General features: G+C 42.0%; 1 protein-coding gene across 3 annotated transcripts; it reads left to right on the plus strand.

Moving 5' to 3' along the window:
* The first annotated feature begins 446 nt into the window (after positions 1 to 446).
* On the plus strand, positions 447 to 26,945 carry sema3e (sema domain, immunoglobulin domain (Ig), short basic domain, secreted, (semaphorin) 3E). 3 transcript variants are annotated; one of them, XM_074633187.1, is made up of 18 exons: positions 447 to 589; positions 1,089 to 1,642; positions 13,190 to 13,350; positions 14,076 to 14,135; positions 14,488 to 14,607; positions 16,711 to 16,804; positions 17,067 to 17,183; positions 17,856 to 17,998; positions 18,091 to 18,205; positions 19,569 to 19,638; positions 19,723 to 19,867; positions 20,205 to 20,430; positions 20,684 to 20,775; positions 21,204 to 21,245; positions 22,085 to 22,251; positions 22,613 to 22,683; positions 23,013 to 23,146; positions 24,927 to 26,945. In XM_074633187.1, exons 2-18 carry the CDS (start codon positions 1,522 to 1,524, stop codon positions 25,428 to 25,430), a joined length of 2,382 nt encoding a protein of 793 aa, XP_074489288.1. In that variant the 5' UTR covers positions 447 to 589; positions 1,089 to 1,521; the 3' UTR covers positions 25,431 to 26,945. The 3 variants fall into 3 exon arrangements, with proteins under 3 accessions (XP_074489288.1, XP_074489289.1, XP_074489287.1); XM_074633188.1 differs by having other exon boundaries at positions 467 to 1,642; positions 22,616 to 22,683; XM_074633186.1 differs by having other exon boundaries at positions 469 to 1,642.

Below are 26,945 nucleotides of genomic sequence, written 5' to 3' on the forward strand. Positions count from 1 at the left end.
GACTACATGGACACAACACAACACTGCATATCAATGAGTTCAACATTAATATTTTACACAGTACTGACAATACCTGGTACACATACACAAGCAGAGATGGACTCATTCAGACAGAATACAGTAGCAGAGGAAGAGAAAAAAAAGCCAGGCACGGTATGATATGATACATTGAGGAAGGACACTAATAACTAGGTTTTACAGTGAGAGGTGGGTAGCTAGATAAACAGAAGGAGAGACTAAATGGGCAGGGCGTGAAAGAAACCTTGTACATGAAAATCCATGGTAACAGTGGTAATGACTATCCACATGGAAACAAACACAAAGAGGGCAATAATTGAAAATGAGAGAAGTGCCAGAGTTAAGAGGCTGAAAACCTTGGCGGCTCAGGTCTGTCTATGTTAATGCAGTGGAGGTAGGTGCAAAAAGGAGGTGGTGAAGGAGGAGAAGCAAGGGGTGGTCTGTAGAGTGACACGAGAGGCGAGCCGGGGGGAGTCAAACAGTGCAGAGCCTGCCTGGGAGACACAGCGCACTTAATCCAGCTGCCTGGGAGGGAGAGAGAGATCTCAAGACAATCTAGAGGAAAGAGCAGGTAATTTTCAAGCTGATACACACTCCCCTCATTACCAAGCACACACACACACACAGGCTTTTCCTCCTCACACACACCACACCGTGGCAGGTGGCCTCTGCCCAGATCAGTAGCTGTGGTAGAAGCCATCTTAAACAGCCTCACTGAGGTTTGAGGTGAGGTTTGGATCCTCCCTGACCATTGGAGCGTGAGCAGAGTTACTGTAGGAGAGCTGGAGCTTCACTTTCTTCCCCAGTGCTGAGAGACCGCACGCCAGGCACGAGGCTCCCCACTCCTCCCCTCTCCCACTCCTGCCTTTTCCTGGGCTTTCGTCCAGAGAATGACTGGCTCCAGTGGACCCAAGAGGAGGAACGCAGCCTGAGGATACAGTATAGCAGCTCCAGCCCTGCCTGCCTGCCTGCCTGCCTGCTGGGACACACAAATGCACTGAGGTTTTACAAATCAGCTCCAACACCTTTGTGGGATTCATTTATTATTTTATTTTTGTTCCTGTCATCAGATCAGAAAGAGTGGATCTAAGCTGGGCATACAGACAGACAAACAAACAGACGGACTGACATATGGACAGAGAGCAGTGGGCACTGCGGCGTGAATGTAGCAACTGGACTTCTCTTCTCCCTGGTTACTAAGACCAAACAAGGATAACAGCCAGAGCACTATCCTGTCCACCGAGGTAGTGGGTGGATGCAGCTTTCATCAGACCGCTATAGGGGAAAGCAGAGACTGTATAGAAGCTGCAGAGATACATGTGCTGATTGTCAGAAAATGGACTGTTGCCTCCAAGAAGACTTTTGTTGGATCGCTAACGCTTATTAAAGAGTGTTTGCAGGAACTTGCAGCACAAAGACTTTATTTCTTTTCATGGACTTTGCTGCCCGTGTTGAGTGGACCTGCAGGATTTCTGTGTAGATGAACGTGGAGTGCGTCTTTCAATGAGGATGGCAGAGTGCATAAGGACTGTGTATCTGACACTGATGCTGCTGTATCTTGTTCTGCTGGGCACGGCTCACACAGCCCACAGCATCTACCCAAGGATACGCCTCTCCCACAAAGGTAAGAAATACTTAGCGTGTGTTTCTTTTATTACCTTTAATCTACTTTAGCAGCACAGATTCAAATGCTCTGCTGTGTTGCAACAAAATAAAGACAGCCTTAAGGTGATGCGGCATAGTGCATTAAACTGTCAGGAATAGTCAATGCAGCCTCAACCGAAACTAGCGCGCTCCGTTCACTGCCTTCAGTGCAGATTGAGGATAAGACAGGTGTAACAGAACAGGATTTTTCATACTGTAATAGACCTCGACTCTCAATTTATAGCAATATTCATTGCAGTATTTTTGTTGGTACCACAAAAATTTGCTAAATGAATGTCAAAAAAAATATTTTTTTTAAGCTGATTTAACAAGTATATTGCATCTTTCTCTGCGAGATATTATGTGAAATACAAGTGTACAAAAAATATAACCAAAAATGCACAAATACATAAAGTGGAGGCAGAGAAGCGGCATCCTCTCTGAGTAAAAGAAGCCGCAGGTTATCATTACCATCTAATGAGATGGCCATTGAAGATTTATGTTCTAGCCTGAGAGTCACCATGCAGGGTTGGATGTGACTTCTGTGCACTTTTATTCACTCACTGCTGATGATGAAGGAGCCTCCTTGTAGTTTGTTTTGATTCCTCGGCCATGCGGGTTTGAGAATCCACAATGTGGCTTTCTCTCATGACATAGTGGCAGAGCAATGGCGGTGTTTTTTTTTTGTTTTTTTTGGACATGGTAAAGGATGAGGTCGCGTAGAGAAAAGTGCCTACCAGTTTACGTGTGTGTGGGAGTGTGTGATATGGATGTTCATGTGCTGGTATGCGGACCGATGGTTGTGTATCTCTTGGACAATAATGGGGGTTTTATCTTTTGTAGATAAAACTCCTGAGTAAACATTGTCTTTTTCCTCGCAGTTTCTTTGATCTCTAAGGCAACAGAAGGTGATGATTCCACATAAGCCTGTTAGTCATGGTTGAATATAGGTGTGGAATTTGGATGGTCAATAACTCATACATAAATATGGTGCTGTGAGTCCGTTATGAGGGTTGACGAGTCTGATTCATCGTGTTCATCTGTGAGGAGAGTTTGCTGTATTATGACATGTACTGTATCCTTTGTTTCTCCCCTTTTTGCATATTTATTACAATGAATACAGTAAAACACACTTTTTCCAGTGAGAAATAATGGGAATGGATGTAGAAATTTAATGAATTTGAAAGATTAACTGAGAGAAAAAGAGAGATGCGAAGCTCGTATATCAGCAAAAGTGAGAAGATCAGTGCTGATGTGCTTACTCATGAATGTCACATCAATATTTGTTACGATCGTGACTTAGGTGTTGATGAATATCATCCAATTCATTAACCGCCTGAGGGCAAAGCTACTGCAGTGATTGACATCCCACCTCTCTCTCTCTCTCTCCTCTGATACATGTTCTGGCTAGCACACAGCGCCATGAAAAGGCTGCAGTTGGATCCTATCATTATGGAATGAAAAACATCTAAGCCTTAATATATGCCTCATGGGCTCTGCCAGGGATTTCTACACACACCCTTACGTCCACACAAACTCACACACACACAGACAGACAGACGCATGCACACATGCGCAGGCAGAATAGTGCGAATTCCACACACGCCAATGACTTGGATGCAGTTCAGGGAGACGGAGAGGGATGTGGTTTTAACCGTTCACCCTCGGGACTAAGAAAATATTACCATAACATCTGGTATCAAAACAGGGTGGAAAAACTAGATTCTGCTCTTTGACAGAAAGATTGATAATGGGAAATAAAAGCAAATAATATCAGTGCGAAAATATTTTATAACCTGCTTCTGGTCGCAGTGTTGGATCGATAGAAATCTCAATAAAATATCAGATCTCCTGCTTGCTGGGAATGAATTCCTCTGGGCACATTATCATGTGTTTCAAGGACGACCTTACAACCATTGGGTATGGATCTCCGCATGCTTTGATGTTAGCCACACCTCACACATGGTGGGGAATTATTATTCACTCTCTCTTTCATCTATTCCCCCATCTTCTTGTCTAGACTTCTGGACCAGTGAAGATTTTTCCAAATGCATTTGATTCACTTTCATCCCAGTCATCCTTTCATTTGCTTATACACCCCCAATTAAGTCCAGTTCCAAAAAGGTTGTTACCTAAATCACATGGAGTATTGAGTTACAATCACAGACTCGCAGCTGTCTTTAGAGAGAATTGAACCTAATCTTTGACTACACAGCTTGCAAAGACCTTAAACACAAGCTAAAGACCTCAATTACTTGGACTTTTGGCCAATCAAACTCCCCACATCCTGGGTTATTATACATAGAAATGGCCTGCAGGGAGATTTGCTCACTATAGAATGGAAAGTTTGTTTTGTTGTGCCTTTGGACACAGATCCACGAGATTTGGCTCTTGGCCTGTGGAGTGAAATGAGCTCTTCTTTTAGGATGACCATCAATTCTGCTGCTAATGATGCTGTAGCGCGGCTAGCATGTGTCAGAGTCTGACAGGCTGCAGGTAGGAGGCCAGGCTTAGACTTATTTTGCTGCCTCTACAGCCCTGTCATCATGTCTGGCTTGAGCTGCACAGCGTGTGATACAGCAGTTTTCCTAATAGTGATGACCTAATCAGATCAAAGTCGTTTCCAAAAACTCTTCACTTCTGCATAGTTTGATATGTTGGCTAATTTAGTTAACTTTGCACTTTTTGTGAGGTTGTGTTGGACATTCAGTTCCTGTTCATTCAGTCATGTCAGTTCATTTCAATTCTGCAGTTCTCAGTGTTTTTTTTTGACAAATCAGGAGAATGCATTCCTGATTTAGTGAAGCTTAAAATGTCACCCCACCCATATAATAGGTACCTGTCCAGAACTGCTTTGGTAATGTGCATTCACAGAAACCACTATCTGATAAAGAAAATGTTGAAAACGGCGATATTAAAACTCCATTTTCCATAGCTGAGAGTCTATGTGCTCTTGTTGCTGTTTACAGCAAATAAAATCTCTCACATTCCTGAAAACAGGCTGTTCTCACACACCTTTCGTAGTAATTTGTATATATCCCACAAAATCTCTTTGTATGTAATCCAAGTAATCGTGACCCAGGAAGTAAAAAGAGCGACAAACACTGCGTAGGGAGGAGGTCAGGGTGGATGGGTGGGTCAAAAACTACTGGACTCACCAAGGAGGCCGGTGTTCGTACCCCGTGTGAAACCAGAAGTCAACGCTGATTTATTTGTCACATAACCTCCGGACTAGTTACGCCACTTCTGGAGTTATATTAACCCAAACCACGATCTTTTCCTAAACCAAACTAAGTAGTTTTGTTGCCTTCACGTAACCTCCGTACTTAAGTTACGCCACTTCTGGAGTTAAGTGGTTTTGCTACCTAAACCTAACCAAGTTGTGTCCTGTGAAGACTGAATTTTATTTTGAAAAGACTGTATGCGTGTAACGAGCGAAAATTGACACGTGTTGCTGGACATTTGTAGGAAAACGCACGAAAAATGAGAATAACTTTTTGTAGAATATCATACAAACTGATACATTGCAGAAAAATAACACGAGTCGGCAGGTTATTATTGCAGTCTATCCGAAAAACATGTCTTGAGTCTAGTAAAACATTTCACAATAATTAAATTGACCAGGCGTACCTTCAGCATGTCTGCCAAAGACGTGTTTACTTAAAAGTCATAATCGTTGGGTAAGGTATAAATATTTTTCTTCAGCAGGTCTGCGAAGGTGAATAAAGTTATCCGGTGATGCTAAGCTGTTCTGACAGGGTTAACATCATACCGTATATGTCCACTTATATAAATAAACACATGTACTTTCCCTATTTCAATCCAACATTTGCCTCATAGAAAAGTAAAACAAAAGTTGAGTTAAAGCACTTAACAGCTGGATTTACTCATACATGTATATATTCTTCTTAAACTGAATGAATGAGAATATAGGTGAGCACATGACACATCAACAAATACTAAACCCATTTCTTTTCTTCAGCATTTACTGTAAAATTGTGAGCTTAGGTACGTGCATGTGGGAACACAGGGATTACTCAGGTAGCAATTACTGTATGTATGAAATCCCCCTTTTGGGCTGTAATTTCAAACCTTCCTCTCCAGACAAGAAAACGCTCTCTCTGTATTTTACAACCTTGAAATGATGTGGCTGTAGGTGACTCTCTTCTGAGGGTGAGATGGGGGAATACCAGTATGGCCTTGAGTTGTAAAATAAAATGAATGAGGGGATTTTTTTATGTTTTCTATATAAAGCTAATGTGTAAAGTGATGAGTCCCATTAACTTTCTTCCGCCTTACGTGTGCACCCTACAATTAACATTTACCACCTTGGATCGTGGCCATAGGGCAGTCACAGACCTTATATCAAACCACTGGAAAGTGGAGGTAATAGCGATGATTAGATAAATCACACATTTTAGGTCAGCAAAGGGAAAAACGATATTTTCTCAACCCCCCTCCCCTCCACGCTCACCTCTCCCCCTCTCCCTCGCTTCTCATCTTGTCTGTGCACATCTCAGCGTCCTTTCCTCTCCCATTGTGTTATGTGTGTGCTCTCCAGTTCATTAATGAGATGTCCAGAGGGGAAGGCAGCTGGCGAAACTCTAATATCCTTTCTGACCTTTTCCCGGCGAAGGGATCAGGCAGAGGAGATGAGTTAAGTTTGTGACCTGGGAAAAAAGAGAAGGCACGAAGATTGTTTGAGTCTTTAGAGAGCATGTTGCAATATAAGAGAGGGGGGAAAAAAGAGGATGAAGGATGACTAGTGAAGGTGAGCACACACAAGACACAGAAGTAGATATTGCTTGTTGTAGGCTGGCAGTTAAAGGCAAAGCTTGTTATTTTGCAATGCCAACTTGTGGGAGACAGAGAAGAAACTGTTCATCTGGAATATGGCTACACTGTAGTTGTTGATTAAACTTATGATAACATTGAAATGGGAATAAACGGAATAACTAATGCACTAACAAATACAGCAAAGAAATCTATATGCAAGTTTACATTTGTTCAGTGTGTTCTGTTACTTAAACAATTGAGCGAACTTTTTTTCTGCGCTGACGTTGCTTTAGATATTCTACACAAATTACAGTACATATGAAAATCAGTTTAAGAACGTTGGTATTTTTCAACCTGGACCTTATTTTCTAGTGTCTGACATTACTGAAAGAGTCTCGCTTAAGGAGAAGTCTCATTCTGAAATCTCGCTAGATGACAGAAATAAAGAACATTTATAATAGATATTAACAGAAACATCATGTAGAGTCCACACAGAGTCAAAAACGTGTGCAACAAAGTTCCATTTACCTGAGTGACCTCCTGTTAAATGATCCTCCTAACTGATCTTTAAAAAAACACTGGAAGAGACACCAACATGGAAACTCGCAGCTACATGTTTGTTTTGATGAATGCATGCTAGAGTCACAGAAACAAGCAGCTAAAACATGAAGAGAAGCAGATTCAAAGTTCAAATTTATGAGATTTAACAGGAAACTCCGAGAGCTGTAGAGTGAAGAACATGAGTGGGTGGTAAACAGCGTGAGCCAGAGACAAAATTAAAGTTTTTATGAACCAAAGTGCTTCTTTATGGATCAAATATATACCGACGTTACTAGAAGACCCGTCATTTTAAAAGAGGCTCATATTTTAGGTTCCATCAGTGTTAAAAGGTAACAATCAACAAGGAATCCTAAAAGTGTCCAATTTTTAAACAGAGTATGGTTTAATGTCTCCATACAACAAAACACACAGAAGAAGGATAAAACTTAAACATCTAAAGCTGAATTTTTTAGAATGACAACGGTGGAATAGTGGAATACATCCATGGTGGAAACGCAAGTGCCAGCTGGGCAGAGTTTGTTGTGTTGGAGTACAGAAAGCGTAGCTTAGTGTTATCTAAAAGATTTTCAATGTCATAGCTGAATATTTAGATGGTTTTGACAATGTAGATGATGTCTTTGAATTCGATGGCCGCCCTTATTTGTTTGAGCCAGAGTATACGGATATTCAGATTTCACAACAAGACTTCTCCTTGAGCGAGGCTTGAAAACAATAACAAGCAGACGGGATCAAGCGAAAGGTAAAAAAAATTTTTTATTTCTTTGTATGGTCCTTTTTGTAATGCTGTTAGACACTTTAATAGCAATCTGAGCCTGTCAGTGGCAAAAACAAGCACTTTTAGTGGAGAAAACGTTACACTGATGCTGATTATGGATGTATAAAGAGAACTGGATACAACGTTGGAGGCCGGCTCCCGTTTATTCCTATCAGAGTTGCTCAGTGGCGCATGAAGCCAAAATGGCTCAACTGCCGAGTGATAAAGAACCCGAATCATCCGGCAATCTTCAGCATCCATTGGGCCAATAAAGCAGGCGCAGTAGCGTTTCCTTTAACTCCGCCTCCCAGCTCTCGCTCCAGCTTCGGTCTGGGGCTCATTCACATGAACGGAGGAAGGGAAATAACTCTGGATTCATTAGTGCGTTTTACAACTTTTAGGATCAAATGATTTAAATAACGGCTAATCAAGTGTTCCTACTAGATAAGGTCTGCCTTACTGATGTCTCTTTACTAATGTAAGTCTATGGGAAATGGTCTTTTCGGGCCCAAAAGCGTCATGTGACGGACACGGAAGTTTTAGTACCACCGTTTGGCCACTACAACAATTTGCTTCACAGCCCGGCGCACTACCTGGGGGCTTGCGCTGATCACTTGCCCACACAGCTCATTTCACAGCTGGCAGTTACTTTATCCGTCAATACAAGACCAATTAAAAAAAATGTTGTCCACATTAGTCACTGAGACACAGACACGTGGGAAAATAGGGTCCAGGTTGAAAAATACTGAAGTTGCCCTTTAAGCTTTATGGGGCTTTTGACATTTAGCTATCTATTGTCAGACAGTAACCCCCATCAATAACTAATTCATTTGGGCTCCAAGGTTATATAAAGTATAGTTTGGAGCTGATGGGGATAGACTACAGCACACTTGTGACACACACACTGCATGGTTTGATTAAGAGGTATATATTCAGGCCAATAACAACATGAACTGTCAGTTGTCAATGTGTTCTGATTTATAACATTAATCAAGTCTCTAAGTCTTTATTACCGAGAAACATACGCTGCTCTCTCTCTGTCTCATCCTGCTCGGACACTCCATGTGGCTTTCATTTTACTCTGTGACATCATTCCCCCTCCCCACACGCACACACACACGAGGATACGGGAACACAAGGCTGTATACCGATAATGGCATAACACCCCAGTCCTCCAGCTCCTGACCCCCTCCCCCCCAGGGGCTCCACAGTCTCAGACCTCGACTTATTCTGGTCCCCTTTAACTCCAGCCCTTTCTAATCGCTCTCTTTGTTTCTGTTCCAGCACGAGTCCCATAACTCAATAAGTAAACCTACATTATAGGCTTATTTCACTGGAAATATGAGACGGTCTTCCACAAGTTTAATTTCTTACATGAAATGTGTGCTTAATATTGGCAATAGATTAAATTATGAGAGCAAATTTAATTTGCGTTTTAAGTTTCCTGAGGAATGTTTTATATGAACTCCTGTGTGTATTTATCTTTGACTAAACAGGAATATTTCCCCCCCTGCTGCTAAACAGCTTATAATCAAAAGTTGGTTGCTACTGCACGCACACATGCACATACTGTTCTCCCCCCGGTGCAGCAAAACAGTGTTTCCATACACGGATAAATAGGAGATCACAAAGTTTATTTTGATTTCACTTCACCAAATCTTCTCGGGGCATCTCTCAGCACTCTCCAAGACAGCCGATGAAAGTGTCTGTCTTGAGGGAGTCCTTTTTCTCAGTGTTTTCCATTTGAAGTGGGATCACAGTGGGGCCATTTGTCTCCCTGGCTCAGTTGCCGATGGAGAAACACCCTCCTCCTCCTCCTCCTGCTCCTTAGCTCACGGCTAAGGAGCCCTCACTGGCTGCAGATGGCGAGAACAATTTGGAGAGAGGAGAGGGGAATTACGGAAATCCCCCCTTTTGCTTCTTCAGTCTGAGCATGGGCTGCATCTGTCTGCAACTGGTGCACATAATGACAGAGGAGAAACCTCTTAAACAGCATTGTGCGCTCTGAAGCGTCTCTCAGTGTGTCAATGTAATCACACCCACAACTGTGTTTAATAGTAACTCTGTAATCATGTGTAAGCTGATTAATCAACACCTTATTATACATGTGATTATAGTTTCTTATCTTTTGTATTTGCATACTGGTGAGGAATGGATATTCTCTCTTTTTCTCTCCTTTTTCTTTCATTTTCAAGATACAATCTGGTTATCGTTAAGAGTTTCCTCCTTTGGTTTAAACCCATTGCAATTCAGAGTCGAACACTATACATTTAAAATATCATATTTACTATTCTACACATGTAAACAAAATTACAGAACGAAATGTATCTGTATTTGTGTTTGCTTGTGTGTGAGAGAGAGAGAGAGAGAGAGAGAGACAGCTTGTGCATGTATGCATCTGCCTCAGCTGTGTGTACATGTCCATATAAATCAGCTGCCGCTCATGATTATTGACAAAGACAAGTGAAAAGTAGATGGAAAAAAAGGGTTTGGCTTATGGACTGTTTACTCCATCACTTTAAATATCCATCTACGTCTATCATCTGAATAAGTGGTAGCAGATCGGGCTTCACATAAAGAAGGAGCTGATTGTTTGAGAGGCCTGACTAACACTTGTAGAAACTTTGGAGAGGAATGTTAGAGGACTGTCCTTGATCCAAGTTCAGCTTAACTCAGAGGGGACTGTGAGGAGATAGAGGGGAGAGACAGTGTGTGTGTGTGTGTGTGTGTGTGTGTGTGTGTGTGTGTGTGTGTGTGTGTGTGTGTGAGAGGGAAAGAGCTCCAAGTGTGTGTGGATTAGATAATTACAGGAAGCATGTTTGAGCCCTGGCAGAACACCACTGCCACATCCCCTCAGTCTCTTCCACCTAACCACCCGAGATCTAATGCTGCTCAAACAAACAGCCGCTTGTCTCCAACATAGAATTTGTAATAGCAACAAAATATCCTGTGTGGATACCTAATCCCATGTTAAACAAATAAAACCTTCCACAGAGTGTATATGCTGTTGCCATGAGTAATTTAAAAAAAAAAATTGGATAAACACTCTTTCCTTGTATCTTGGAGATCAAGTATCACTAAAAATATACAGATGCTATAGGAAAATAAATCATGCAATTACCCCCTGCAACCTCAGCATTTAGAGACGTCTCAGCATTATTTGAAGTAGCTGTAAGGTTGGCATAGTATTACAATCACGTTGGTGGTCGCCCGTTTTTCCCCTCTCTTTAGTTAAAGGGAGATTTCTGAAGAGTTGTGCATTGATGGCCTAATGTGTGCATGAATGTAAAATGAAGAGAGAACACAGTGTGCAATGCTAGTAGGGGTGGGAATCACCAGAGGCCCCACGATACGATCTTATTGCGATTTTAAAAAATTTTCCGATATGCTGAGTACTGTATTGCGATTTTCAAGTGCAAAATATGCAGTTTGCCAACATCTATTTTATCTAATAAGATGCAGTTTTCACTCTGTTCATGTCAGAGTTTTCATTCACATATCTTGAGGTCAGAGGTCAAGGAACCCCTTTGAAAATTGCCATGCCAGTTTTTCCTCGCCAAAATTTAGCGTAACTTTGGAGCATTATTTAGCATTATTCCCAACAATCTAACATGGCATGGTTGTTTGGATTCCTTAGGTTTTCTAGTTTCATATGATACCAGTATCTTCATCCTTCGCTTTAAGACTGAGTCTGCTACAACCTCTTAAAAACAGAATAGCAGCCCGGGTCGGATTGTTAAGAGGTTAATACTGTAGTTTATATATTAAAAGATTGATTTCTTGACGTCAGTGTATCGATACTAGTGTTGTCATTATACTGGAATTTCGAACTTTGATACAATACCTTGAAAAATATCCTTCCTGTGGAAAAGTGTACACAACATTGAGGGATACAATTTTAGATTTTTTATTAAAAGATAAATAGCGTCGTGTGTGTCAACTCGCTGTCGGAGAGAAGAGAGAGCAGAAAGCGCAGCTGGTACCTGTGTATCGATACTGTGGAAAATTAGTATTGAAACCGTTTCAAATATTCTGTTTCAATATGTATTGATACTTTGATATTTTTACCACACTAATCGATACAATAGTACCACACAAAATATCGCGATACTATGCTGTATCAATTTTTTCCCCCACCCTGAAATGCTGGTGCTATAAATTTGATCACACACCCTGGCTTTGAATCTGTCTGAGGTTTTTAAATGCTGTGCTAACACACACCAGATCCCCATCTTTTCTTTTACAAGGGCACCCGGTCCAACCCGGGCAGCCATGTGTTAACGAAAGGTTTTTCAGGCCAGTGCGACCCAAAGGAAGTGCATACCTCTGGGGCTTCAGCACTTTGTTGAAATCCTTCACCCTCCACCTCTACAGGAGCTCACAGAGAGCAGGTATAGAGAAGCAGCCTGTCGGGTTCAATCAGGAAGATACAACTGGGTGTTCTGCTGCATGGGTGTTGTTGTTGCATGTGTGCATGCAAGCTATCTGCGTCTACTCGGTCTGTGATTATTCTGACGAGCGTGTGTTTATATTTAATGACACATCTGTCATGGTCCACTGCTTCCTTTTTAAAGTAGGATTTCAAATCTCCTAGAGCAAGACTGACAGGGAGTGGCAGCTGATCTCAAACTAATGGCTGATAAAGAGACTGGTTCCGTTTCCTGTCCGATAAAACTGCTTCCTCCTGGTAAATGGAACCATAGACCATGCTGTGTCCCTCCCATTAATCACAACATCTTTCCCAGGAATCATATCACACTTCTTCCATCCCTGCTTCTGCCAAAATATCCTCTCAGTTCTCCTCTCAGTAGTAGTTTATTGGTTCGTACTGGTGCTTGGGAGGTCGGCTTTGAGCTGCCGCTGCTCTTTTATGTCATATGAACTTTTACTGATAATAAAAACAAGATGCGTTTTAGTTCTACGACCAGGCCAATGACACAGAGTAGCATAGCTGAATTGAGTGAGAGGAGGTGTAGGTGTCACATGAGCTGGAGAGATGAGATGGAAAGATAACCCTTCTGTTGCTCTCTGCCGTTCTCTGGGGGAAACTAGGAATCAGAAACACATGTTGCATTGTGCCCTTGAGCATTTGAGACTCAGGCGCAGGTTACTGGAGCAGTTAGAAATCCCTTGAGGATGGGGTTTGGTCAAATTCAATCTTGCTGGTTAGTACGGTCGTGTCTCGCGAGATGGTTAAGGTTAGGCATTGACCTTGAATGGTGAAGGTTGGAATACAGTAGGTCATCGAGCAGCGAGTGTCCTTAGGGTTACCTTCTGGACACGACCGGTTAGTACAGCCATGAAACAAGATGACGTTTGAAATGAAATGAAAACGCTCTCTATCTTTCTATCTATTGCTGAAATTGCTAAAATGCAGACTTGTATTGTGTTGCCTGTTTTGTCTTAATCTCTTTCTGTGTTTGTTGTTTTCTGCAGAGCTTTGGCAGCTGAACAGGACCTGGGTGTTCCAGGGACATGGAGCATCTCTTCAGCCCCAGACCATGCTGCTGGACGAGGGCCACGAGAGGCTTTATGTTGGGGCCAAGAATACTCTGTTCTCTCTCAGCTTGGACCGGGTTAACACAGAGCACAGGGAGGTAGGTCTGTTTTCATCCCTCCCTGCCTGTTAGGAAGTGACACATGTTGAACTCACACACCCACAGGGCAGTAGGTTAGCCAAACTGAGTGTGCATGTGTGCATCTTCATAGGAATGTGTTCAGTATAAAACAGTGCTTTGACTGAGTTCTTTTAATTGGAAACTGAAAAGGTAGCACGATACCCCTGTGAGATTATTAGCAGTGAAGATCGTGGTTGTTTGGGTCACATTGCCAACTATATACGACAGCGTATTAGGGCCATTGTAGGTAAAAAAAATAAAACTACGGAGTCGGGGAAGGATAACTTCTATTCAAAAACTTCTGAAAGAAGTAGTTTGTCTCTACTTTCCTGTAACTTCTATAATATTAGTATTTGTATGTTCATAAAAGAACACATTAAGAACATGAAAGAAAACAGTAATACAGTATGTATCTTTCAGGACCTTTGCCTTGCTCAGTTTTCCGAGTTTTTAATAAATTTGCCATTTTAATCTCAGAGAATATCCAAGTTTTTTCTCATACATTTATGATTTTAATCTCTGAAATTCAAGTTTTTTCTCGGAATATTACTCCCCTCCCCCAGCTCCGTAATTATTACTTTTTTACCTACAATGGCCCTAACACGCCGTCATTACTATGCACCGTATGTACAAAATATTTCATGTCATTTTTTTTGTTTATGGTGAAACAACACTTTATTGTAAATAAATGTGTTTTCTCACAGATCCAGTGGGCCAGTACAGAATCTCAGATTGAGGAGTGCTTGATGAAGGGAAGGGAAAAGGTAAGAGACGCCCTCTACATGACTGCATACGTTCTCAACTGGTAGTACGGCTGAGATTGATTACCAAGAGAAAAATGCCCAGTTGATAATGTGCATTAACTTGGCATGTATATATGCAGTATAATTCATTTATTATGTAGGTAGAGATACATACAGTCAGCATGTATGGATTGATTTACGTATCTCACTGTGCTCATTAACCTTTGTTTAACCTGAAGTATTGATGTTATTGATGAGGCCGTAAAAAGCCTGGCATTTTTCCAGTACATAATTTCCTCTGCTTGGCCTCAATCCGCCCTCATAACCTCCTCCTCCCCCTCCGACTGATTCATCTCTGTATCTCTACCAACAGTCGGAGTGTGCTAACTACATCAAGGTCTTGCAGCAGTACAACCAGACCCATCTGCTGGTCTGTGGAACAGGAGCTTTTAACCCCATTTGTGTCCTGGTCAAAGTGGGACACGCAGGGCAGGTGAGTCCTGAAAACAGAATTAGAGATTGGTTTTACAGCCAGATAGTCAAAGGGTTCCTCCTGCCAGAGATCTTTTCAAAGTCCAACAACACTTTGACATTACTTGACAGTTAGTCCATGGTGGATATTTTTAATTATACTGCTTTAAAAGCTGTGGGTTGCTTTTTGTGAGCATCAGATTTTCACTGCAAAAGACTGGCAGCGAAACGGATGCCTACTCCAATGAAAATGTTGCCGATTTCGTCATTATACAGTCGGCCAAATATCGCAGTGTGCCCCTCTACTCTACACTCATCCCTCATTAGTTGCAGTAGCCAAACATTTCTTCACACTGTTTTGATGTTTTAGCCAGAAGCTCCCTAGAACTGTTAGTACAGCTTGGACCGCTGAGTTATTAGACTCATGCTACTGTAGTGGAGTTTTTCCTCCTAGCAACAAGCAGTGATGTGAGGTGGAGATGGAAAAGACAGTGAGTAAGAGAGGGTGGAGGTTTGTTTTCCTCAGAGGGAGAGAATTGTTTTGCACATGGTTCTCATTTATATTGAAAAAAGCTAGGGATGCAACGATACTGGATCGGATATCAGGCCAATACCGACTCGAATAGCTGGCTCGGGTATTGCTGACAAAGAGGCCCATCTATTCAATTCAATTTTATGTTTTATACTACATACAATATATAATGGATGGAATTTTAATTCCTATTTAAGTTTTGAGCAATGTGTTGCTGCATTAAAAAGGTTTACACTGGAATTGAAATTCCTGTTAATTCTGAAAATGTTTTACCAAATTGCTGGTGTACAATTTATTATTTTAATACAATTCAGTAAACTCGGTATCGTCCGATACCCAAAGCCCAGGTATCGGTATCGGGACTGAAAAAGTTGGATCGGTGCATCCCTAAAAAAGCAAACAACACTACTGTCCAGGTAAACAGAGAGAACAGGCCAGGTGTTGCTCTCTGTGGGAGCATGTTAACAAGAGGTTAGTGTAGACTAAAGTTCTGTCTCACACAGGGGTCAGTTCAAATGTGAGTAAATTGCCTGCATCCATCTGTGCGAGCATGTTTGTCTACAGCATGACACATATCTCCCGGCAGTCCTCAGTGTGTGTGTGTGTGTGTGTGTGTGTGTGTGCTTTGGGTGTATTTAGAGTGTGGGTAGTGGAGAAGGTTTCCATCCTGCATTACAGCACTGGTCCAGTAGGTCGACCAGGCCAGCCACGACATCCAAACAGGAACTACTCTTAACCATCACTCATATCATTGGAATGCTCATAGAGTGAGCAAAACTGGGTCCGTATAAGCTACTACGAGGTTGCCTCACATAAATTTCATACTCGGTGTATGAGATTACATCTACGATTACCATTAAGCTTGAGCTGAATAATATTTACATAACGATAAACTATGATAGAAAACACTATAACCATTCATCAAGCCGACCACTGAGTAACAAATCAAGTGTTAATGCAACACTGGTCTGACATTTAAAAAAAAAAAATAACAGCCCACATTTCAGAGTAATATTCTATTAGACTATTTTAACCGATTTGGTTTAGTAATTATATGATGGATGAGTTTAACCCAGAAACTGACTTGTGTTACAGTCATACGCCGGGCAGTAGGCACAGCACAGTGGGGCTCTGTGGCTCCTCATAAATCAATATATAACTTCCTCTCTGATCTGCCAGTGACAGTCGTAAACACTGTGGTGGCCCACCAGATATGAGCTGTGGTTCTATAGGGAGTTCAGGTCTATGTATGTGTGTGTGTGTGTGTTTCTGCCACCTGCTGTGCAGGGCAATAAGATCAAAAGAGTAGAAGTAGTGAACTCACGATGATATAAGAGCAGAACATCGTTGGTTATACACATCCAGACAATTGGTCATCCATCACTCCTTGTCTCATCTGTCTTTCTTCCTCCTCCTCATCCATCACTATCTGATCCGTCCTCTCTCTAATGCACCTCTATCTCTCTCTCTCTCCTCGCACCACCTCCTTGGGGCTGGTCTGGATGTTGTTAAAGCCTTTACAAGCTTACAGCTTTTGAGTGTTTCATGCACATTTGTGTATGAATAACTGTGTGTGTCGTGTGTTGTTCTCAGGACAAGCAGTTTGCTCTTGAAAAAGACAGCATCATGAGTGGCAGAGGACGCTGTCCATTCGACCCCAACAGTCCGTGCACGTCTACGCTCTCCAGTAAGACACTCTGTCACTCATCACTTCAACATTTGCTCAGCTACAAGCACAGCTGTGTGAGACTACAGCTTATGTTTTCACTCACACCATGCAATTCCACATTGCAGAGGTGTGCTCACTTTGTTGACCTCTAACCAGTCTATACTGCCATCTTGTGGTCTTTTTCCATGTCTATATCTCAATCACAGTAAAAGGTTATTCACATTTAATACGCATTGTTATTAACAGAAGGGTTTTGTGTGTGTTTGTTTGCATACATTAGGAGGAGAGCTGTATATCGGCCTCTACACTGACTACTGGGAGAACGACGGTGCGTTCTGTCGACTTAACAACCAGACCTACACACGTACTGAGAGAGACGACAGGCAGCAACTCAACGGTTGGTGTACATTACAGGAAAACGATCTCCCTTTTAAATGCAAGGGAGTACACACAGATATTGTAGTAACAAATCCTAAAGTGTGACAGTTAAATGAGGTGGTGTTCACATGAGATGTAATGATTCATAGTGTAAATGTTCCGTATATTCAAATTATATTTAATTAAAGAAAGTGTGACACAAGATGTTCTGTAGATACTGTGGGCCTATCAATTTCTTGAGTGCACCAAAGCACCAAATCTGTGTAACAAATGGTATCGACCCAATAATTGCTGCAAACGACCAAACGTTTTCTCCAGAGGGGCATTCCCCAATACCCCCCTAGCTGGCTATTTTTTCCCACTGGCTAGCTACTGCAGATACTTGTGGAATTTCCTATTTATTAAAGCATATAGCACAGGCCTTTGTCACATGGTTTTATGATATTACGCTATTGTATTTTTTTATTTTATTTTTTAACCTCGAGTAGCTCTCTCTTTTTTCCCACCATACATGTGTTTACATCCCTGTTTAAAGAGATCCCTAACATAAAATACTTAAATGAGTATGAATTTAAAATGAACTGCTTACAACGGGCATACTGTCTGCACTATACCGCTACCTCCACGACCTAACCGTTTTTAACTTTATGCTTCATTCCAAGCCCTTTTTGACATTTTCTCCTCTCTACAGAACCTAAATTTGTGGGGTCGGCAGTTATTCCTGACAACGACGACAGAGACGATGATAAAGTTTACTTCTTCTTCACTGAGCGAGAGATGGATGCTGAGGGAGTGAACAAGGCCGTGTATACTCGTGTGGGGCGAGTCTGTGCGGTGAGAATGCAAAATAATGCTGTAGAAAGATTTCTGGCCATCATCCAGCCAAAGTACTGCACTCACATTGTATATCTGCTTTCATCTCTCAGAATGACCAAGGAGGACAGAGGATGCTGGTGAATAGATGGAGCTCCTTCCTGAAAACCCGTCTTATCTGCTCTGTGGCTGGACCCAACGGCATTGATACACACTTTGATGAACTTGGTGGGGCTACAAGGAAACTCTTTGCATGCCATCTTATTTATTTATTGTTCAGCTTTGAGGTTTCTTTGCCTGACAGTAATGTACACATCTGCATCTATATCCATCAACATTTGAGGAGTCACTATGGTGGGCTATCAAGGATTTTTGTTACATTGAGCATCTGACCTGCAGTAGTGATGAGCAATATGTAGTAGTAAAGCAACACACTTTGGATTGTTTACATCAGATGCACAGACATTAGTGTATGTGTAGTGACGACTAGTTCTCTGATGTCGGTTTTGTATATCTGGGCCTTAAAAGCCCCAGTGAGTTCCTCTCATGTATTACCAATACATTCAAGTCACTGAGCTAAGAAAGGGTGATCTTTGAAAACCCCAGAAACTCATTTATCAAGGCTTACTGCTGTTCTGAAGGCATTTCCATAACTCCACAAAGACTCTTCTATCCATCTGGATGAAAAACATATCTGTTCATCTGCTGCTGCAGGATAAGAGAGATTTTAACCGCTTTCTCAATCTGTTGGGAGCAAGACTTTGATTTACGAAGCTACCAAAAGAATATCTGTACTTTAATAAACTGTCTCAACCGTGCTAGCGGCTCTGTGAAGCTGTACTACGAAATGCTAATGTCCCCATGCTCACAATGACAGTGCTAACAGGCTGATGCTTTCATGCTGGCGGTGTTAACAAAATTATAGTTCGGAGGGGCTGATTCAATAAGAGTATTTGTACCACTTGTTTTGTCCAGCCAGGTTTCGGTTAAAGGCATAAAGATTTGTTTGTTAGGGATCTGATGTTGAGAAGAGCTAGTTTTGCTCTGCATGTAGTGGGTGTTACGGGTATGGATTGGTGAGTGGCTCAATGTAAGTTGGAGAAGTTAACAGCTTTGCTTGAATAACCTTTAGTGATTCTATTAATCAAGATCGGTATAGTCAAAGTTCTTGGTCCTTCATTGCAATTTGGATTCTCTGAGGAGTCAATTTGTTGCACTGAGGGAGTTGTTTGTGAGGAGCTGTAAGTGATTATCCATGCAAGGACAGAGGAAACAAGGAAATGTCAAATAAGAGACATGGGATGTTCCCATAGTTGGACACCGGAAATGGCGGTAAGGGCTGTGGGCGTGTTGTAAGTCAGAACCCGGCAGTGTTAGAAACTATATAGAACAGGTTGTTAGTTCAAATATGCCCTCATTTCTATAGAAGGTGTTTTGAATTCTTTGTACAGGACCTTGAACCTACGTCTCTACATGAAATGTGCTTTATGGATAAAATTGCCTTGCCTTAGCAAGTGTTAGGGTGTTAGGTGTTAGGTGTTACCTAGTGTGGCTAACAAACAACGGCTAATTTCTACATCTTGTGTTTCAGAGGATGTGTTTGTGCTCAAGAACAAGGATGGGAAAAACCCCGAAATCTTTGGCCTCTTTAGCACAACAAGGTGAGTGGAGGGTGATGTCAGCATTTCCTTATACAGTCACAATTTTATCATCCGTCAAATCACTAATAAAAGCCTCTTTTGCAGCACGGTGTTTAAAGGCTACGCAGTGTGTGTCTATCACATGGATGATATAAGAGCAGCCTTCAACGGTCCGTTTGCCTACCGAGAGAGACCGGAGCATCACTGGACTCCTTACGAGGACAGAGTCCCCTACCCTCGACCTGGATCTGTGAGTCTTAAAGTCTGAATAGGGCCATGTTTATGGGATGCCATTCCCGGATGTACCAACATTATGCATTCACAGCACTCTCCATTAGTCTGTGTCCATGACAGACGTCCTTTGGGAGGGACAGCGTTGAGAGCATGTAGGACAGCTCTGGTGAATGTCAGCACTACTGTAGCTTCCTCAGCAGGTCAAACAGGGACAGTCTGAGCCAGATTAAAGCATGTCAGCTTTTTTTTCTCTACATTGCATAAAGGAACAATGTAATTAATGGCCCTCCTCTGTCTCTGCGTCTGCTCCTTCCTCTACTCCTTCTATTTCCGTCACACCATCTCTCCAACAGTGTGCCAGTAAAGTGAACGGAGGTGGCTTCTCCAGCTCAAAGGAGTTTCCGGATGAGGTTTTGCGGTTTGTGCGTTCTCATCCTGTGATGTATCGTCCAGTCCTTCCCCAGCACCGTAGACCTGTCCTGCTGCAGACAGAGCCAGGCAGCAGAAAGCTGACCCAGATCGCTGTGGACAGAGTCCAAGCCCAGGATGGACACTACCACGTTCTCTACATCGGCACCGGTACTGTACACACACTGTGAAGAATGAATATACTTAATCCAGAATACTATATGCATGCTGGCAAAATGAAAGACAAACCGGATATATGATATTTTGATTGTATAAAGTCAAATATCAAAAAAAAAAAAGCTGTTGATCTGAGACAGCTTGTTGTTCTGAGACAGTTTTGAACCTGAAATGTTGCACCGGTTGTGGAAAAAAAGGAAGAATTTTGTATAAGCAACAGCGTAACATTAATGTCCTCTTCTCTTAGACGACTCAGTGGTGCTGAAAGTTATCACCATCTACAACAAAGACACAGACACCATGGAGGAGGTGCTGCTGGAAGAGCTGCAAATATTCAAGGTGCTCTATTTTAGCTACAAAATGTGAAAGCAAAGTAGACTTTGTAACCAAGCATTTCACTGCACACATGTCACAGTCCATTATTGCTGCAGCCACGCAATAAGAGGGAGTACTTTGAAAACACTGATTGCTGATTTGCTTCCTCTCCATCATCAGAGGGGCACAGATATGATTGAGCAGCAGGCCCGCTGTGAGAGATCTTCAGAGTGATTTGAATATATCAATTCTACTCAGATCAGTCACATCTGAAAACTAGTCTGCAAGCGTTTGCCGCTGTCATTTAATTAAGGCCTGATTTGGGATGGATAGGAGCGTGACGGGAGGCCTCTAGTGACAAAGAACTTTATGTCAGCTCTTGTTTCTTTATTCTTACAGCATACGATGAACCACTTATTGTTGAATAACAGTCAAATGTTTCCTGTTTGCAGGTGCCGGCACCAATAAGAGAGATCATAATATCACCTAAAAGGGTAAGAGAACCATTATGGATCCCTTTACTTTTCATGCAATTCTGTTGTTTAGCCACAAGATGTTAACATTGCAACATGTTTCATTACTTTACATTGACATAATTTATATGTACTGTTGCCTACTTGTGGCTACATTACCAAGTTGAATGAGTCAAAGACAGAAAGCATACATATATGTTAGGGCTCTCAATCGATCAAAATATTGAATTGTGATTAATCGCACATTTTTTATCTGTTCAAAATGTACCTTAAAGGGAGATTTGTCAAGTATTATATACTCTTATCAACATGGGAGTGGACAAATATGCTGCTTTATGTAAATGTATGTGTATATTTATTATTGGAAATCAATAAACTACACAAAACAGTGACAAATATTGTCCAGAAACCCTCACAGGTACTGTATTTAGCATAAAACAATATGCTCCAATCATAACATGGCAAACTGCAGCCCAACAGGCAACAACAGCTGTCAGTGTGTCAGTGTGCTGACTTGACTATAACTTGCCCCAAACTGCATGTGATTATCATCAAGTGTGCATGTCTGTAAAGGGGAGACTCATGGGTACCCATAGAACCCATTTTCATTCACATATCTTGAAGTCAGAGGTCAAGGGTCCCCTTTGAAAATGGCCATGCCAGCTTTTCCTCGACAAAATATAATGTAGGTTTGGAGCATTATTTAATTTCTTTGTCAACAAGCTAGTATGACATGGTTGGTACCAATGGATTCCAGCCCACTACAACCTAAAAATTTACGTTAATGCATTAAAGAAAATTGTGGCGTTAAAATGAATTTATACTAATGTATTAATGGTACCTTGCTTTTGGGTCCACAGCAACAGCTGTATGTCGGGTCAGAGGTGGGTGTGGCCCAGGTCAGACTGCATCAGTGTGACCTCTATGGCTCCGAATGTGCTGACTGTTGTCTGGCCAGAGACCCCTACTGTGCCTGGGATGGTCTGACCTGCTCCAGATACTACCCCGCTGGAGTCTACACCAAAAGGTAACAGCACACAAACGCACACACACTTGAAGACATATTTTCTCCCTGCAGATGTGTTTGTGAGACCAGCTGTTCACACCTTTACCAGGAGCTCTGTTCCATCATAGCATCTTGTTCTGAATGTCACACTGCTCTGAGGCTGGTTTGCCAAGTCATTATCACAGTCTGCGAGAGACGTGACAGCCAGGTGTTGTGTAATGTCTATCAGTGTGCATTTGATCACCCCTCCCTCCCTCTTTCTATCTTTGATTTCTTTCTCTTTCCTTTCACCCGTCTCTTGCACTTTCATCACATTTTCAAAATGACTCTCTCTCTCTCTCTGTCCCTCTCTCTCTCTCTACTTCCCTCGCTCCCATCTCAGCAGACGATTCAGGCGGCAGGATGTTCGCCATGGCAACGCCGTCCAGCTGTGCAATGGGCTGCAAATTGATGGTTAGTATATAAAAGGACTGTGTGATGTGTGTATGTGCATGGGCATGCTTGTGCAAAATTGTCAGACAAATACTGTTTACAAGCAAGGGAATGATGCCGCTCTTCAGAAGCACTAGACTAAATATGACAAAATGTGAACTCTTCATGTGTTGTTGCATTTGGAGGTAAGAAGAGGTTAGTGTACTTCTACTCAGGCGATAGATTGGGGGACAACAATCCACTCTATGTTTGTCAGCTAATGAAAGGTCACGTCAGGTCATCGCAATCTCTTTTGCCTCCCTATCTTTTATGATGTGTGTGTTTGTGTGTTCGTGTGTGTGTGTGTGCAGATGAACAATGGCACAGAGCTGAGGAGAGGCTGGTGTACGGCGTGGAGAGCAACAGCACTTTGCTCGAGTGTGTCCCTCGATCACTTCAAGCCAAGGTCCTCTGGTTCTTACAGAAAGAGGGAGAGAAACAGGAGGTGAGTGTGATGGACCTATACTTGAATAAATACATATGTAAATATACTAAACATATATTACACTTCAAGCACAGATATGAAAAGTACATACAATCAGGGCTGGAATTTCGCGGAGGCCATGAGCCAAGGCCGCCGTGCCCCTTCAGTTTGGCTTTTTGCCGCTCAAAAAAATTATATGCCATGCGGCCACTGTGGCCTCGATGCCCCGCCTGCACTGCCCCAGCTGATTTCGCCATTTTCTCCTCTGCCTCTTTCCTGTCAATACAGGGTTTTAGACACCTATTGTTGTGACTCTGAATTTGGGAAACATCAAGTGAAACGCTCCGCATATAACCAGTGGTGGGTTTGATTTCCAGCCTGGTATGAACTGCTGGAAAACCAGCTATATATGAAGATAGTTTGACACAAATGTTGCCCCTGGATTCCACCAGAGGCCGCCGGAGCTAATAATGGCCACTCCAGACCATGCTTGTTTCCACCAGTCGAACCGCAGCACGTTTCAGAAGCGTCCGAGAAGCGGCTCTTTGCTCTGCTCCGCTAAAAACACGTGCCTAGTCTATCTTTGACAGAGTCGCAGCTTAATATACAGTGTCTCCTTCGCTGGTTGAGGGGATGCACCCAAAAGCGGCTCCTTCTCCTTCTGTCCCCCCTCGATCTGGAATTAAATAACTGGAATTTTAACGGTGTTAACTGTCTAGAGGCTAAAGCAAAACAAAGTAGGAGATAACAACAATAAACACAATTAAAACAGACAAAAAATAAACCATTTAACTATGTATACTTTGCATACTTAGGCTATGGTAGAAGCACAAATATCTAGGTAAAATTACCAAATCAAAATCTGCAAGTCAACAAAATCAGGCTCAATTTAAGAAACTTAAGTAGCAATAAATTATTTTGTGAAATAAACAGCTTTTTATTTATTTATTTCACTGATAGTTATACTATGTATTAAAAAGAAAATATCCTTAACCCTTAAGTTAAATGTATTATTTCTGTGGACTTCAATCATTGTTTTATTTGACGGACTTGCTGCCCTTGCATTTGGCCTTTATGTCCTCAAAAAATTGCCACCCCCAAAGGCCAAGTGGCCGTGCCCCAAAAATGATGATATTGCAGCTCTGCACACAATAAACCAAAGGGTCACTTATCTTAAATCATATGTTGCCGCTTACTCTTATTGTGTACACCACTTCCAAAAACAAAATGTTCTTCTTACCCCTATGGATCTGTCTGGCTGTGCAGATAGTTTTGGTTTGACTGAGATTTCTGCTGCTACTTTAGTGCAATTGGGGTGAATGTAATTACATTTACATCGGGAGATTTGTGGACTATCCTGAGTAACTGGGACATTGATTTTGTTTTTATTTTTTCAATGAGTAGAGCACCACAAATCTCGATTGCACTGGGATGGTGAGTCAAGTCACAGCCCCATATATCTCAAAACTGAGGAAAATGCATTTTAATGTATCCAAATAGATATAAATGTTGAACATTTAAATATTACATTCAAACATGCGGTGTATACTACAGCAAACAGAAAGCTGGGATGTTTATATACCTCACAGAACCTTAAGTACAGAAGTCTCTGTATTGACTGCACTATTGAAGCTCTACCTTAATTTATCCTTTTAGTTCTGCAGGTTGTTTAATTAAAATTCCTCTCGGGAGAAGAACAAATGCAGCAGCAGTGCAAATGTCTGAATTTCTACACTTGAATAATGGCTAAATCAATGGCTAAAAAAAAAAAAATCGTTTTGCTTTTTTTACCTCCGTGTAGGTTCGAGACGACGAGCGGGTTATCATGACTCCCCACGGGCTGCTGTTTTTACAAGTGAGAAGCTCCGATGCGGGGATGTACGTGTGCCAGACTGTGGAACACGGATATGTGCACACATTACTACGCATCTCTCTACACGTGCTCAAAGGGGAGAGGGTGGAGTCGGCGATCCGAGGGGCTAACGACGGGGACGGAGAGAAAGCTGCGGCTCCGTGCCTCTCCTCCGTGGGCCTCCCGCCGGGCCCCAGCATCAGCCCCAGGGCTCTGGTGCCATCCTCAGTCCCAGCAGGCCCCCACTCCAGGCTGTGGTACAAGGAGTTCCTCCAGCTGATTGGCTACGGGGACGCTCAGAGAGTGGAGGAGTACTGTGAGAGAGTGTGGTGCTCTGATAAAAAACGTAAAAAGACCAAAAGGAAGTATGTTCCTCCAGGTGGCGAGAAGAGAGGGAAACGGAGAGGAGAGGAGAACTCCCACCGAGCGCCCAGGCACACCTCGGACACCTGAGGAGAACAGAGATTGACTGCACACACACACACATACACACACGCACACACACAATCTAAAGGTCACTCTGTGTTTGCACCATGTAAAAGGTTTTCACTTTGCTTTCAACAAGAGCATTAACAGCAAAACAACAGGACTGTAGCAGGCTGTCGGAGCTGCATTCATTTATCACTCAGTAGTTTGACTGTGATGTTTCCACTTATTTTAAAAAGCCTTTTTTCTTTTCTTCTTTTTTTTGTGTGGTATAAACTGATTTACGTGGTGCAGACCCCGGGTAAATACTATAAACGTCCCTGGGAGGAGACGGACGACTGATTTAGCAATGTTGCCTCTGATCTGAAGAGACAGAATATAATATTTAAGCTCCTGTGGACTGACCCAGCCCAACCCAGCCGTCAATCCAAACGCACACAAAGACTGCTACACCTAACCCCGCCTCTCATTCAATGACTTCAATACATGACTTACTGTATCTATTATGAGAGAAAACTATGTTAAAGGTAACGGCCTTCTCATCTTTTTTTTTTTTTTTTTGGTACTATGATAACTTATTTTCTTGGTCTCTACTTTGTAGTTGTTTTTAGATGTCATAAACTGGAAAATATAGTGTTGTTGTTTTTGTACAGTGTAAAATGCCTTGAGCTTTATGATAATTTGATTATAATATGTTCATGGCTGTGGTGCGTGTGTGTGGTTATAATGGCCACAATGCATACAGTTAAGATGTTGCAATGCCACTATTATGGGTATTTGAGGCATGTTTTAATTATAATTATGCCCTCAATGGAAATAATTACTATTTAAGCACTTGTGAAAACTGGTACAGTAGATTAAAAGTGGTCCTATTATTGTTCTTGTAAGTGGCTACATTTACATCAGATGATCAAATGTACCAACAGTATTGTGTGTATTGTATATTGTATTTATCTAAAATTCAGGATGGTATTTGTGTGCACATCTGGTCACTGTGTATTCAAAAATCTATCCTTCTCTCTCTCTCTGTCTCTTATTTGTTCTCCCTCTGTCAGCCCTTCCTCCTCCAACATTTCCCGCCTTTTGTTCGTCTGTAACGATGTTGCAGATGTGATTCACAATTACCAACGCAAAAACAGCAATGTAGAACACCACATTCCCCTCAGACGAAGAAAAAAAAGACAACTAATTGTTAGGGTGACCATGTAGGCATGCCATTAGCAAAACTCATCATGAGTCAGCCTCATGAATATTCAGTTAACCCTGAGATGACAGAAACATCAAACAATCTGAAATGCATTGTAGTTGTTGTGCTAATTCCATGTCGTGCCTTATTTATCTCTTAATTTTGTCACTTTAGAGTTTCGACCTTGTTGCATTCATAATGGGGTAAAAACAATCGCTTGGTCTCTGTCAAGGCCTCATATCGTCACTCACCGTTCTCCTTGAATATTCTTCAACTGGGAGCTTTGACTTAGATGGAAAATGTTGTATCTGCTATACCCCTTATAAATACCTGCCATTAAAGAAAGATGGACCATC

The sequence above is a fragment of the Sebastes fasciatus genome, chromosome 4 (assembly GCF_043250625.1).
Source record: "Sebastes fasciatus isolate fSebFas1 chromosome 4, fSebFas1.pri, whole genome shotgun sequence".
NCBI lineage: Eukaryota > Metazoa > Chordata > Actinopteri > Perciformes > Sebastidae > Sebastes > Sebastes fasciatus.

Coding starts and splice junctions, on each gene's coding strand:
- sema3e (XM_074633187.1), top strand. CDS start 1,522: ATGAGGATGGCAGAGTGCATAAGGACTGTGTATCTGACACTGATGCTG. Junction 14,136..14,487: donor TGATGAAGGGAAGGGAAAAG/GTAAGAGACGCC, acceptor CTCTACCAACAG/TCGGAGTGTGCTAACTACAT. Junction 17,184..17,855: donor CGACAGGCAGCAACTCAACG/GTTGGTGTACAT, acceptor TCCTCTCTACAG/AACCTAAATTTGTGGGGTCG.